The 14,398-nt window shown below is 48.4% G+C and overlaps 1 protein-coding gene across 1 annotated transcript in view; it reads left to right on the top strand.

Annotated features, from left to right (window-relative positions):
• LOC119349918 (cytochrome P450 77A4-like) overlaps window positions 1-13,157 on the top strand; it is a 17,679-nt gene extending 4,522 nt beyond the window's left edge. The window contains exons 2-4 of the mRNA XM_037618012.1: window positions 525-533; window positions 701-840; window positions 11,481-13,157. Coding sequence (XP_037473909.1) covers window positions 525-533; window positions 701-840; window positions 11,481-13,035 — 1,704 coding nt within the window. The 3' untranslated portion in view covers window positions 13,036-13,157. The remainder of the gene's footprint in view (window positions 1-524; window positions 534-700; window positions 841-11,480) is intronic.
• The last annotated feature ends 1,241 nt before the right edge of the window (window positions 13,158-14,398 follow it).

Consider the following 14,398-nt stretch of genomic DNA (forward strand, 5'->3'; position numbering starts at 1 on the left):
ACCGCCCCGACGCCGCTGCCCCGTCGCCTCGACGCCGCCCCTCGTCCTTGTCTCCGCCCCGACGCCCCGACGCCGCGACGCCGCGACGCCGCGCCCTCTCCTCTCCCGACGCCGCCGCCCCGCCGCCTGTCTCTTCGTCGCGCCCTCGGCCTGCCCGGCGCTCGGCGCTAGCCGCGCCACCGCCCGTGGCCGCAACCCTGCTGCCCTGCCTCGACCGCAGCCGCCCACCGCCCGGTCTTCACTCAGGCACTCGGCTCAGCCTAATCTGAGGTACCATTTTCCAATTCCCCAACCTCTGAGTTAGGGTTAGCTTCAATTCATTGCTTGCTGATTTGTTGTGTTGTGCACTGTCCAGTCAAATACATGATCTGCTCGCCTGAGTTGTGTTGGAGCTTGTAGTTGCGGGTTCTAGGTCTATAGTTGTTTAGGAGCTTGTAATTGCGGGTTCTAGGAGCTTTGCGGTTGTTTTTCTCCCCTAATTGTAGGTGTGTTAGGCTTTAGTTTTGTTTTATTTTGTGCTGTAGATGGTGGAGGTACACGTACTGGTAGTTGCAGCGGTTGATTTGCCTAGTAGTTGCAGTGGTGTCTGTCCCCTTGTTGTTTGATGATAGTTGTAGGTGGCTGGTCATACAGTTGTAGGTGGCTGGTCATACAAATTTAAGTAAGTGCTATTCAGTTTCTTACAGTTTGGAATGTGTAGGTTGTGTTGAAAGACGATGCAGATGTCAAACCTAATGTTCAGTACTCTGTTCTTGAACATTTTGAGAAACTGAAATGCTACCCCTTTTCCTTGTTTGTGTTTAAAACTTCAGATGTTGTTCCTTTTCTTGTTAGCGGGTGGTATTTGACGATTTCTTTAGTCTGGCAAGATTCCTTTGTTAATGGAAAAGGTTTATCTCCAGTTTGACGAAAGAAATCTGATTGAAAAGAGTAGTCAACCAACAACCAGTAAATCAGAGAGCCCAAACCTCCATTAATTTGAACCAAGGTGACATATCAAGCAAAGTTATTTATGAAAAATGATGACGATATACAAAAAAATTGGAAGTTCTCATACTGTTCTGCAAGTAGATTACTCTGTGTTTTGAACGATGTTAGGTAGAAAGTGTACTTACAGTGTCCAACCAAACCTCATGAAACTATTACAAGTTCATCTTGTAAATTTATTATCTAGTTCATCTCTCCGAAACTGATGTTTTCAGTCTCATATATACAATGTAGTCACCCGTGAACTTGCCGAATGTCGGTGTTCCTTATAATCTCCATTTGCAAAACGTCATATATTTGAGGTTCCTATAATCTGTTCGGAAAACATGATAACATAATACTAGCTCTAGCCAGTAGCTGCCAATTTGTTTCTTATGTTGTGCGATTGACTTGCTTCCACATTTGTGTTCTTGCTAGGGACTGTTTAAAATGCTGGGATCAGTTTTGGAGACTAACCGACAATTTAGTACTGCTGGTGCATTTCCTTTTAGTCTTAGATCATAAACTACTCTTTGCGAACATAAATAGATGATCTCAAATCACCATAGTACTGTGGCAATGGTTTAATGCTACTTCTGGCGTTCTTACATCAGCATCTGTATGCCCATGCAATGATTTGCTTTGTTGTGATGGAGGCTTTTTTTGCCTTGTCCACCCGAGAGGCCCTTGAGTTTGCTGGAATGTCGATTAATTTCCGTTCCAGCAAATTCGGGTACTCCATATGTCCTATTTTCAGCAAAGGTCATGCTGAAATTTTCCGTGAATTTTAGCATGACTTTGCTAAAAATAGGACATATGGGGTACTTGTGACTAGTGATGAAAGCTTAGGCTTTTAGGGTGCCTCGGCGTCGAAAAACCCTCAATGAGAAAACCTTAGCTTTTAGGATGCCTCGGTGTCGACAAACCCTAAATGATGAGACCATGATCTTGTTCCTTGACAATAACCAACTTTTTGACCAAACTTTGTTCCTATTTAGAGAGAAACATGGCCAACAACGATCAGGCCGGTGGTTCGGGCGGCAAGGCATTCTGGGAGCTGTCCCAGGAGATGGAGGAACAACCTCACTTGTATGAGGACGCCGCCTTCCCCACGGATCCTGAGACCACTGATGGTACCGCCGAGGATGACCCCACTGATGCCACCACTGATGGTGCCGCCGAGGATGCCACCACTGATGATGGCGGCGCACGCACAGATCGCAGCCAACAGAAGAGGCAACGGAAGGACCGGCGCCCGACCATGCTCCGCACCCTCAAGGAGGAAGTTACTGAAGTGGAATCCGACGGGAATCCAACGGCGCCCGAACGAATAGTCAAGGGGTACTCGCTTCAGCTCGCGTGCATTCTCCGGAGCACCGTCTCGATCAACACCGAGAATCTAAGGCATCCTGACCGAGGGAATTTGCGCAACCTCCTCTTCACGAAGCTGCACGAACGATACAAGTTCCCCGCTACTTTTGAAAACACAAGCCTCAAAGGGAATAAAGTGAACAGTGCTGCCCTCACGAAGATGAGCAAGGCCATGTCTACTTGGAAAAGCAATGTGAAGAGAATGATCGAGAAAGGTGAGAGTTATGAGAATATCAAGGAGAAAAATCCTTCGATCACCGAAGATGAATACAACGACTTCAAGATCAATTGCTCGAGCACCGCAAACTCCCAATCAAGTCAGTGGGGGAAAGAAATGCGGGAGCTGAACTTAAGGGAACACAAACTCGGTCCCGGCGGTTATAGATTGGCGGAGCCTATATGGGACAAGGAGGACGCGGAGCGTGCCGAGCAAGGCCTACCGCCCCGCTTCGAGAAATACAGCGGTAACAAGCAGACCAGGAACTTTGTCAGGGCCCGGTACAAGGAGGACCCGATAACAAAGGAGCTTACCACGGATCCGAAGACCAAGGCGCTTGAGCTTGTTCTGGTAAGGAATACACCCCCGCGTAATTAGCTCCATATGGTTGCATTCTAATTAATGAAGCCAAATTCTAAATGGTTCACATTCCTTCCGCAGGTGACTGAAAGCAGTAGCGCGGGGTCGACTACGATCAACCCTTGGGACACCACTCTAAATAGGGCGTTGAATGTAATGAAGAACAAGGATAAGCTCAGTAAGCCGACGTCAGCTGGTCGTGTGGCCGGCAAAGGCTTGTCCACAAAATGGGGGTCATACTATACCGCTGGTGTGCGGAAGGAGAAAAAGACCAGCTCGGAAAGCCAGGCGCGCGAGGTTCAAGAACTCAAGGCACAGGTGGCGCGGATTCCGGAGATTGTCCAAGAGCAAGTGGAACAAAGACTCGGAGCGACGATCACCGCCATTGTGCCTACCTTGATCCAGGGGTTGAGTGCGTGGATTGCGGGCGGCCAACAGGGGCCGCCCCCGATTCCTAGCTTCACGGCCAGCAACTCGCAGCATGCGATGGCGGGGCCATTGGTGTCTCCGGCGGAGGCGGCATTGGTGTCTCCGACGCCGGCACGGGAGCTTAATGCACCCGGGTGTACGCCGGCCAGCACCTCTGCAGCAAGCGGCCCCTCCATCAACCGCACGCCCGCCTTTGGCGGTGCCTCGACATTAGCCGAGCTCGACACCATCATCACGGTAACTAATTAAGCCTCTCTCGGCCGAGGACTTCATCTCCTTGCCTTTGACTGGGCATCTCTGACGCCCTACATGTTTTCGCAGGGCGCCGCCGATGTTGCGTGCACTCTCCTGCACTTCGTGAACAACGAGTTGGTCGATGTCACCAAGGGCCAAATCGTTCAACCGGGCAACCCCTTGTTCCACGGTACCCAGATGCCACCCAACTTGTTTAGGGTTCAACTGGTTCGGGTGCTGCCAGGCTGCGACGAGTTGTTACCTCTGATCCGACCCGTCGGGGCCGACGATGATGACGTGATGACCCTCAGCGCCTGCCTGAGCTGGCCCCTGCTTTGGCCGAAGAGCCAGATTCGTTTGGGGGCGGGGGACACCAACCCAAAGACAACACCGCCAGTCATGCCGGCGCCAAGTCAGCCCCATGGCAAGACCGCCGCAACGGTGCCGGACATCCCTATGCCACTGGATCCAAACATGCATATGGCACAGGATCAGAACGACTACGACGACGATACATTCGGCAACGTCGATTAGTACTTTGCCAAACATGGGTACGATGGCCGACTTCATGGGGGCTCCTTCTCAAGAACCCAACCCAACAAAAGACGTGCGCGATCTAGCTGGTACCGCGGAGATGCCAAGTTGCAACAGGCGTCGTCTGCCGTTCAGCTCTCAGGAGACGCCTCCAGCTGCCGACTTCACCGAGCCTCAGATAGGCGAGGTGCGAAATATTATCAGCCCAAACACACTCAAGAAGGCGGTCCGTGAGCAGAACTCGGTCCCATTACATGAGAAGAAGAAGGCACGCAAAAGAAAGACTAACAAGGGTGCGAGCAAGCCGGCACCGAGTACGATCCGTGCTCAGGACGGGCCACCTTCACCTGAGGATATGTCGAGGAGGGTGCATGTGGCGGGTAGGGCGATGCTACCGACAAATATGCTCAATGCTGCAACCGGTGCTATGCGGAGTCTGCATGACAGTGTTCTTTCTTTGGAGAAGCGGCGTCTCAGAGAGAAGGACGTGGCATACCCAGTTTTCGCGGCCAAGGTGCCAGAGGGCAAGGGCTTTGTGGATAACTCCATCGGGCGTACGATCGTCCTGCGGTTTGATGACATCCACGCTATGGTGAACCTTCATCCTCTGCACTACACCTTCGTTCGGCTATTTTCGCTGAGTATGGAGATGCGGATCATTCGCGACAAGACCCCGGACATCGTGATAGTCGACCCCTTCTACATGCGTGCCAAGATCTTGGGCAGCGCTGGGGACCGGCAAGTCACGAGTTCTTACCTCGAAGGCGTCATTCTAGCAAACCAAGATAAGGATAACTTCCTCGTGCCTTACTTTCCCGAGTAAGTCCTCCCCTCAACCGGCCCGTAACATATGAATTCCTAGATTTCGATCGTTTTTCTTTTAACATTCCGTGTTTTCTGCAGTGACACACATTGCACGCTCATCCTCCTAAGCCCCAAATATTCCATGGCCACGTATTTCGACCCGGACCGTCAGTCGAACGTAGACTACACAAATGTCAAGAAGGTTCTTGATGATGTTCTCCTCGGCTACGCCAAATCTGGAGGCACCTTCACCAGGCCTATTTGTAAGTACGGCAAGCACGTGTTCTCCCACAATATGACGTTTTGCTGCGTCAAGCAGCCGCCTGGCGGTCAGAAGGGTGCCTACTACGCCATCCATCACATGCGGGCGATCGTACGGGACCATCATCAACTTCTGCTACCGAGTAAACTCAAAGATTGGGCAAAGAGCATGTCGGCAATCCAGGACGCGGACCTCCGACAAGAATTCTTTCGCATCCAGTCGGAGTTTGCGGAAATCATCCATCAAGATGTCCTTCGTACCTCGGGGCAGTTCTACCTTAGAAATCAACCGTCCAACAGTGACATCGACACAATGCTACAAATGCAGGCTGACAACGCCCGTTCTTTCATGACTCCCACGATGGACGGCGGCTTCATCCACGCTCCGGTCCCTTGAGTCGACTCGAAAGCAGTGATGCTGTGTCTAGTTCTGAAACATCGATTGGCTCATGTTGTAATTAAACTTTAATGAACTTGTAGTATGTCTCTTTGGTTTCGGGAGTCGTTCAACTTAGATGTAATCGATGCTATTAATGTCTTGCTTTTCTCTTCCGATCGTTCTGTTGCATACTTATATATTGCTTATGTATTGTCTGTGAATTGGTACTAACGTTTCGTTTGGCTAGTGCATAGCGATGCCGACGTAAGTCGTGTACAAGGGTAAGGTTCCCGGAGTCTACGACGACTGGGAGGAGTGTCGGAGACAGTTTCACCGATTCAGCGGTAACAGTTACAAAGGGTACACCACTAGGGCCGAGGTCGAATCTAGATACGCCCGCTATCTAGCGGGAGAGGGGAGGGAGCGTTGGAGGAACCGGATGAAGACGAGTTTCATCATGATGATGCTCATCGTGATGACCGCAGCTCTCTTCTATGTGATGGTAGTTTAGATGATCGATATCGACTTGTAATGTGAAGACAAACTCGCTACTCGCGGTCTCAAGACTTGTAATATAATGTTCTATCTTTGTTCGGTCTTTTCAATTCGGAGACTAATATGATGAATTGTATTCAGAGACTAATCTTCTATTGTATTCGATGAATCTGTTGTTGATGTGTGCTGTCTATATTTTGTCCAATTATACATTTTGTAACCTGTGCAAAAAACAGAAAACAAAAAAATAAAAAAAACCTAATATTCATACTAATGGCGCATCACACCACAGTGCGCCATTAGTATGCCAAAGGATACTAATGGCGCATCATTAGACAGTGCGCCATTAGTATGCCGAAGTTACTAATGGCGCATCTTGCTGTTGTGCGCCATTAGTATGCCAAAGCACCTGGGTATACATGGCCCCCTGGGAGGCATATTAATGGCGCACTGTTGTATATACTAATGGCGCATCCAATGGTGCTCCATTAGTATACCAGATACTAATGGTGCACCAGTGGTGCGCCGTTAGTAAAATATACTAATGGCGTGGCTCTAATGGCGCACCACTGATGCGCCATTAATGGCCAAATTAGGTGCGCCATTAGTAGGCCTTTTCCTAGTAGTGAACTTGCCCTTGGGCAGGCAACCTATGCGAAATCTCGTAGGTTAAGTACCTGGCTTCTCTCAGCTTGAGCACGTCCTCTTCCGTGACAGAGGAGAGCATCCACCGGCCTCGTGGGTCGGAGCCGGACATTGTCGAAGGTCGAAAGTACCCGAATCTGGAGCCTTGGGTGTTGGAACTCGGGGCGAGGGGCGGATTCGATTGAGAGTTGAAGAAAAAGAACGGGCCTTGGTCTCATTATAAAGAGGGAGAATACCAAGAGCCGTTCCCGTGACCGTTTGGAACCCGCCTTCGATGGAGGGGGCATGGCAACGGGCGCGGTTGGGTTACCCACGTCCGTATTAATGAGAATCCCGGAATAAGGGGAACATGATCTCTGCTTTGACAAGACGTGCCAAGGAAACTGCTTCGCTAAACGCGCTGAGGTGGTACAATGAAAACAATTCGAGTAAAGGCTTGGTAGTGGTGTGATGTCATGCCACAAAATACGTCAGCAGATTGAACTTGTGTAAATATTATTCTCTCTACGGTGGTATGTGGAATTTATTTTGCAGGGCTGGACACTATCTTAGTGTTCACAATCTTCTATAAATTATTCGGAGGAGGAACCGCCTTGCAATGCCGAAGACAATATGCGCGCCAGACTCGTCGTCATTAAAGCCTGGTTCAGGGGCTACTGCGGGAGTCCCGGACTAGGGGGTGTCCGGATAGCCGAACTATCATCATCGGCCGGACTTCAAGACTATGAAGATACAAGATTGAAGACTTCGTCCCGTGTCCGGATGGGACTTTCCTTGGCGTGGAAGGCAAGCTTGGCGATACGGATATGTAGATCTCCTACCATTGTAACCGACTCTGTGTAACCCTAGCCCTCTCCGGTGTCTATATAAACCGGATGGCTTTAGTCCATAGGACGAACAACAATCATACCATAGGCTAGCTTCTAGGGTTTAGCCTCCTTGATTTCGTGGTAGATCTACTCTTGTAATACCCATATCATCAATATCAATCAAGCAGGACATAGGGTTTTACCTCCATCAAGAGGGCCCGAACCTGGGTAAAACATCGTGTCCCTTGTCTCCTGTTACCATCCGCCTAGATGCACAGTTCGGGACCCCCTACCCGAGATCCGCCGGTTTTGACACCGACACCGGGCATGCGTTCAAATCCTCCTACGCACCACAGTAGAGGATGTAGTCATTAGGGCAATGCATGTATCCGCACCTCCTATCCTGGAGGGCATAGAACCTTCTGTGCTTCATACGTACTATCGGTCAATTCCTTATCCTTTGGAAGCCTCTTCATCATTATTTTCAGTAGCTTCCCAAATCCGTTGTCAGATACAACATTGTCCACCTTCCATTGCAGCAATTCTAGTGTGGTATCATGCTTTGTGTTGTCATCTTCGCAATTTTGGTAAAACCCTTTTTTGTGATCCTCTAACATGCGATCGAACTTCAAATTCTCCCTTTCACTTTGCATTCTTTCTTTGCATCAACAATGACCGGCAAAGATCATCATCGGGAACATCATCTCATTCCTCCTGATCTTCAGCTTTCCCCGTTGCGGTATCACCGTATTCAGGGGGGTAGTTGTCATTATCCTCTTCTTCTTCGTTGTCTTCCATCATAACCCCTCTTTCTCCATGCTTAGTCCACACATTATAGTGTGGCATGAAACCCTTCTCAAGCAGGTGGACGTGATGGGTTTTCGAGTCAGAGCAATCCTTCGTATTCCCAGAGATAGTACATGGACAATATATAAAACCATTCTGCTTGTTTGCCTCAGTCAGTTCGAGAAAATTATGCAGGTCCTTAATGTACTCGGAGGTGTGTCTGTCAGCGTACATCCATTACCAGTTCATCTACGTGCATTATATAATTAAGTGTATCAAAAACCATTATAGAATATCATGAATAGAGAAGTGACCAAACTAATAGAAGTTCATCATCACATTAAAACCAAAGTACAGTAGTGATCAAATGTTATTACTGAAAAAATAAATACATAGAGTTCATACATAGCTCCCATTGAACAACATATAGCTCTCTAGAGCATCTAACTAAAACATACATTCATACTATGTAAAACATTGAAATGCACCAAAAAATGTGATCATAATCGCAACAAAAGGTAACAATTGATCCAACGGCATAATGATACCAAGCCTCAATATGAATGGCATACTTTCTAATCTTTCGAATCTTCAGGCGGATTGCATCCATCTTGATCTTGTGATCATCGACAACATCGACAACATGAAACTCCAATTCCATCTTCTCCTCCTCAATTTTTTTCAATTTTTTCTTCAAGTCATTGTTTTATTTTGCAACTAAATTTAACCTCTCGACAACAGGGTCGGTTGGAATTTCCGGTCCAGATACCTCCTAGATAAAATCATCTATGTCACGTTGGTCGGCATAATTGTCATAAACACTAAATGAAACAAATAGTTATAAAAGAAAATATACCACATCCAAATCATAGACAGGACGAGGGCCGGCGGGGCGGATACCAAAACCATGGCACTATATAATAACAAACAATAATAAAAGTAAGAAAATTATAAAAGTATCTATCTAAATCATACAAGTTAAAATTTGTTTTCTTTTAGAAAGAAGATAAGAACAAGAGGCTCACCACGGTAGTGCCGGCGACGAGATCGGCGCGGGCGATCGACGATGGTGAGTATGGGGACGGGACGACACTCTACACATTTGCAGACTCAAAGAAGTTAATTTGAGCTCAAATTGTGCATCTAAATCTAAAGAACTCCCACATACACTCCTATACACTAAAACCCACAAACCACTCTACTTATAGAGCATTTGAAATGAGCTAAACTAGTACTGAGAGATGAAAGAATGAAGTAGCTAACCTTTTAGAACACTTGTGTAGTTGGTGCAGCGCCAAACAGAGACAAATCTTGGTGAAAATGGAGCTTGGAGGTTGATTTTAGAGTAGAAAGCTTAATGTGCATAGGAGGTGAAAACAGAGAGCAGTACACCTCCAACCCTTTCCAAGGCCAAAAAACAAAGGAGATGGAGGGGCTTGGATATATATAGGCTACACTTTGGTCCCGGTTTGTGTCTAAAACCGGACTAAAGGACAACCTTTGGTCCCGGTTCCAGCCACCAACCGGGACTAATGGGGCTGCGCCAGGAGCATGGCCCTTTAGTCCCGGTTCGTGTCTAGAACCGGGACCAAAGGGGTCAGACGAACTGGGACCCTGGCCTGGCCGGCGCCCTTGCCTCACGAACCGGGACGGATGCACCCATTGGTCCCGGTTCGTAGGAGAACCGGGGTTAATGCTCTTTTGTGGCCTGAACCAAAGCCCTGTTTTGTACTAGTGTCGGTCAAAACCTCTAGACTGACCTAAAACCAAAACCAGCGTTGAGTTTTCGACCTTGTACTTAGTTCGGGGTGTATTTCATCAGGTTTCATAGTTCAGGATACTAATCAAACCGAGTGATTAGTTAGAATTTCACGGATCATCCTATATTTTATTTCAAAATATATATAATACATAGTGAAGAAAGTGGTGGAAGACTCCAACATCATGTTTAGGATGCCGGAACAGGAATATGGCCAATATTTTTGGATCTCATGAAAGTATGCTTTAGTTCTTGTTTTAAATTATTTCTATGAATATTAAAGGCTGCACCAAATAAAGAAGACATAATTAATGCGTACTCATATAGAAAATACAATATTCTAAAGCACGTAGACTAGACACAGTTCCTCGCCTGTGCAGGCGTAGGGGGTGATGACTTGTAATATAACAACGATAAGATATAACCTCTTTGGAATCATTAATTGTAGTTTAGTCTTGAACTGATGCACTGACGCCCATATTGGTCACATGAGAATACCGGCGTTCATCGCCCGACCTCTACATTTCACCGCTACTGATGGTAATTCAGATAGAATCCACCAGATAAAAGCTTTTCCACAATAGAAAAAGGCTGGGCTCCGCTAAAATGCAAAATTTTCGCTTGGTTGGCAGTGCAACACAGGTTATGGATATCGGACAGGAGGGCGCGGCACGGCTTGCAGGACACACCTTCGCGTTGGTACACATGCTTGCAGGAAGAGGATAACGGGGAGCATATTTTGGTGCAGTGCGTCTACGCGCGTGAGGTTTGGCATACGTGCCTTGATAGTTGATATGCTACATTTGAATGTGGCCACACCGTCAGTGAGCGACACTTTTGTTGAATGGTGGTTGAGAGTTAGAACCACTTTTCAAGGCAAGGATAGGAGGGGCTTCGGACACGTTTGTCATCGAGGCGGCTTGGTCACTTTGGAAACAGAGGAACGCGAGAGTTTTCCGCCCACTGGAGCAAATCAAGGGACCAAGAGAGTTAGCTAGTTGGATTCTCTAGGAGTTAGAAGAGCTGAAACGCGCAGGCGTAGGTGTCGGAGGATTAGATAGATTTGTGAGGAGTTGACCTTAGCTTCGTGTTCGGTGTGGTGTTACCGAGAACCGATGTTCGAATCCGTCGCAGGTTTCTTGTAATTATCATTTTCTTTCTTCTATAAAAATATGGTACGCCATTGGCATACTTTTGAAAGAAAAATAAAATAAAAAAGGGACTAATAGTTTACAAGTCATCATAGTGTCCTGTGAGAGGAACTAGCGGATTGTGATGGTAATAAGCACACAAGTCCTAGAGTTAGCAGCACCGCCACAGCGTACAATCACCACCCACTGAATGGCCATTGAGCGGTCTAGCTTCTATAAAATCGGGCACACACTCCACGCTTGATGATCACGTCCAGCACTTGCACCATCCTACTCCCAGTGCCACCATGCCTTCCACCTTGATCAGCCTCGCCGTGGCCACCGCCGCGTTAGTTATTGCCATCGCAGTGGCGTGCTACCCAAGGAAGTACAGAGGCCTGCGGCTGCCCCCCGGTCCGCCAGGGTGGCCAATCGTCGGCAACCTCTTCCAGGTGGCCTTCTCCGGGAAGAAGCTCATCCAGTATCTTCGCGACCTCCAGCAGGAGTACGGGCCCATCCTAACGCTTCAGATGGGGGTGCGCACAGTCATCATCATCAGCGGTGCCGAGGTCGCTCACGAGGCGCTCGTCGAGAAGGGCGCGGAGTTCGCGACCCGCCCCGCCGTCGAGAGCAGCGGACGCAACATCTTCTCCCACAAGTTGACCGTAAACTCCGCTGTGTACGGCGCCCAATGGCGGTCGCTGCGGCGGAACATGGTGTCCGGGATGCTGAGCAACTCGCGGCTCCAAGAGTCGCAGCCGGCGAGGATGCGTGCCATGGACCGGTTCATGTCGCGTATACGCGCTGAGGTCTCTGCGTCCCCCGATGGTGGTTCCGTGTGGGTGCTCCGCAACGCGCGCTTCGCTCTGGTATGCATCCTGCTCGAGTTGACCTTCGGGCTGCTCGACCTGGACGACCAACTCATCTTACAGGTCGAGTCTGTACTGAAGCGCGTCGTGCTCACCCTGGGGATGCGCATGGATGATTACCTGCCATGTCTTCGCCCCTTCTTCTGGCGGAAGCAGAGCCACGCGCTCGCGGTCCGCCGGGAGCAGATCGATACGCTCCTAGAGCTCATCAACCGCCGCCGAGCCGTCCTCCGGGACATGCAGCGCTCGCCACCAGACCCCAATGTTGCCGCGGCGTTCTCGTACCTTGACTCTCTACTAGAAGGCCGCTTCGGCGGGTGCAACGCCATGGCCTCAGACGAAGAGCTGGTCACCCTCTGCACCGAGGTGCTCAACGCTGGGGCCGACACCACGGCCACGGCCGTCGAGTGGGCCATGGCGCGCATTATAGACAATCCGCGCATCCAGGCTCGGCTCCACGAGGAGATCACACGCAAAGTCGGCAACACCCGGCCAGTCGATGACAAGGACACCGACAACATGCCTTATCTCCAGGCCTTCGTAAAGGAGCTCCTCCGGAAGCACCCACCCACATACTTCTTGGTTACCCACGCCGCTGTTCACCCAGGGAGCAAGCTCGCCGGCTATGACGTGCCCACGGACGCCAATCTGGATGTCTTCCTCCCAACCATCTCGGAGGACCCCAAGTTGTGGGACCGGCCAATGGAGTTCGACCCGGACAGGTTCCTGTCGGGTGGCGAGAAGGCAGACATCACAGGGTCCGCCGGCGTCCGGATGATACCATTTGGGGCGGGGCGGCGGATGTGCCCGGGCTCGGCCATGGGGACGGTGCACATCGCGCTCATGGTGGCACGGATGGTGCAGGAGTTTGAGTGGTGCGCGCACCCTTCGCAGCCCGCGCTCAACTACGAGGAGATGGTGCAGTTCACTGTCGTGATGGAGCAACCACTGCTCGCCATGGTGAAGCCCAGGAAACTCTCCTACTGATCATCTAATGCACAGGCGCGTGCATATACATATATCTCCTAGTTGGGCTCTTCATAAATAATCGTGTTCCTGTCTATGGACTTGTATTTTCTATTTTACTATTTCTGTGCTCAGTCCGACTGTAAGATTTATCTCTCTTCTCTGTTTTTCAAGAATCTATATGTAACTGTCAAAATGTTATTGCAACTTTATAATTGGTGTGTGAAATTTCTGTTCTTATATCTAATAACTCTCATTCTTGTGTGAACCATGGTGGGATTTGCTTGACATATATATACTTTGACCAACTACCGTGTTTGTACCTCTCTAACTCATTCTTGACCAATATTTAAAGTAGTAACATGACATAGAATTCACACCATTTGCAATTATTTTTATTAAGGGGCCATTCTGAGTAGCCAGTAATGATCTTTTCTCGACTATCAATAATAGATTGTATTGGAAGTTATATCCAACATGGATGACTTTAGTTTATACCGAACCATGAGGTATCGCAAACATAATTACTTTCGGCACAATTCTTGATCCCTTCATCTATACATAGCGAGAGTGCCCACAATAAGGCATATGCTTCCATCTGAATTAGCGTTTTGAACCTATTTGAAATACCGTCAACCAATGACCAAAATTATTGGCAACACTTGTGGGTGGATACAAATTAGAGGCTATTTGGACGACCGACCATGTAGAATGCGAAAACTTGTATTGGAAAAAAAGGTGTTTGATTGTCTCGTCATGACTACAAAAACTACACTTCTTACTTCCATGCCAGTTGCGACGGGCAAGATTGTCTTTGGTTAGCACAACTCCCCTTCTAAGATACCACATAAATACTTTAACTTTTGGTGCAATCTTCGACATCATAATTTTCTTTTTATTATCCACCGGACCTCTGAATGTGTGAGCTCATGGTACATAGAGTAGACTATAAAGGATCAAGATCTAGTAAGGTTCTAGCAAAAAACGTCTCGTCCTTGTGTTATGTTAATCGGCCACAATGCAGATAACATATTTTTCCATGACATAAGAGGGGGCTATTCAAATCCCGTCTCAAAGAAATATTCGGTGGCAATGAACTATGCACTTGCGCTAGAGTATCATTCTTATCACGAACAATGCAGTACAAAGATGCATACTGTCCTTGGAGGCTGGTATTGCCTAAAGGTCATGAATACCAAGTCAACCTTCCATTTGGCTAGCCTGTATTTTGCCAAAAGAATCTGAACCTGAAATAATCCAGCCTCCGCAAGAACCCTTTTGGGACTTTGAAAAAAGGTAGCATATAGAGTATTATATTTGTGAGGATTGAGGTGATTAAGACCAGTCATACTCCGACAGAGAGAAACTTGCCTTTTCAACTGCT

The sequence above is a fragment of the Triticum dicoccoides genome, chromosome 1B (assembly GCF_002162155.2).
Source record: "Triticum dicoccoides isolate Atlit2015 ecotype Zavitan chromosome 1B, WEW_v2.0, whole genome shotgun sequence".
NCBI lineage: Eukaryota > Viridiplantae > Streptophyta > Magnoliopsida > Poales > Poaceae > Triticum > Triticum dicoccoides.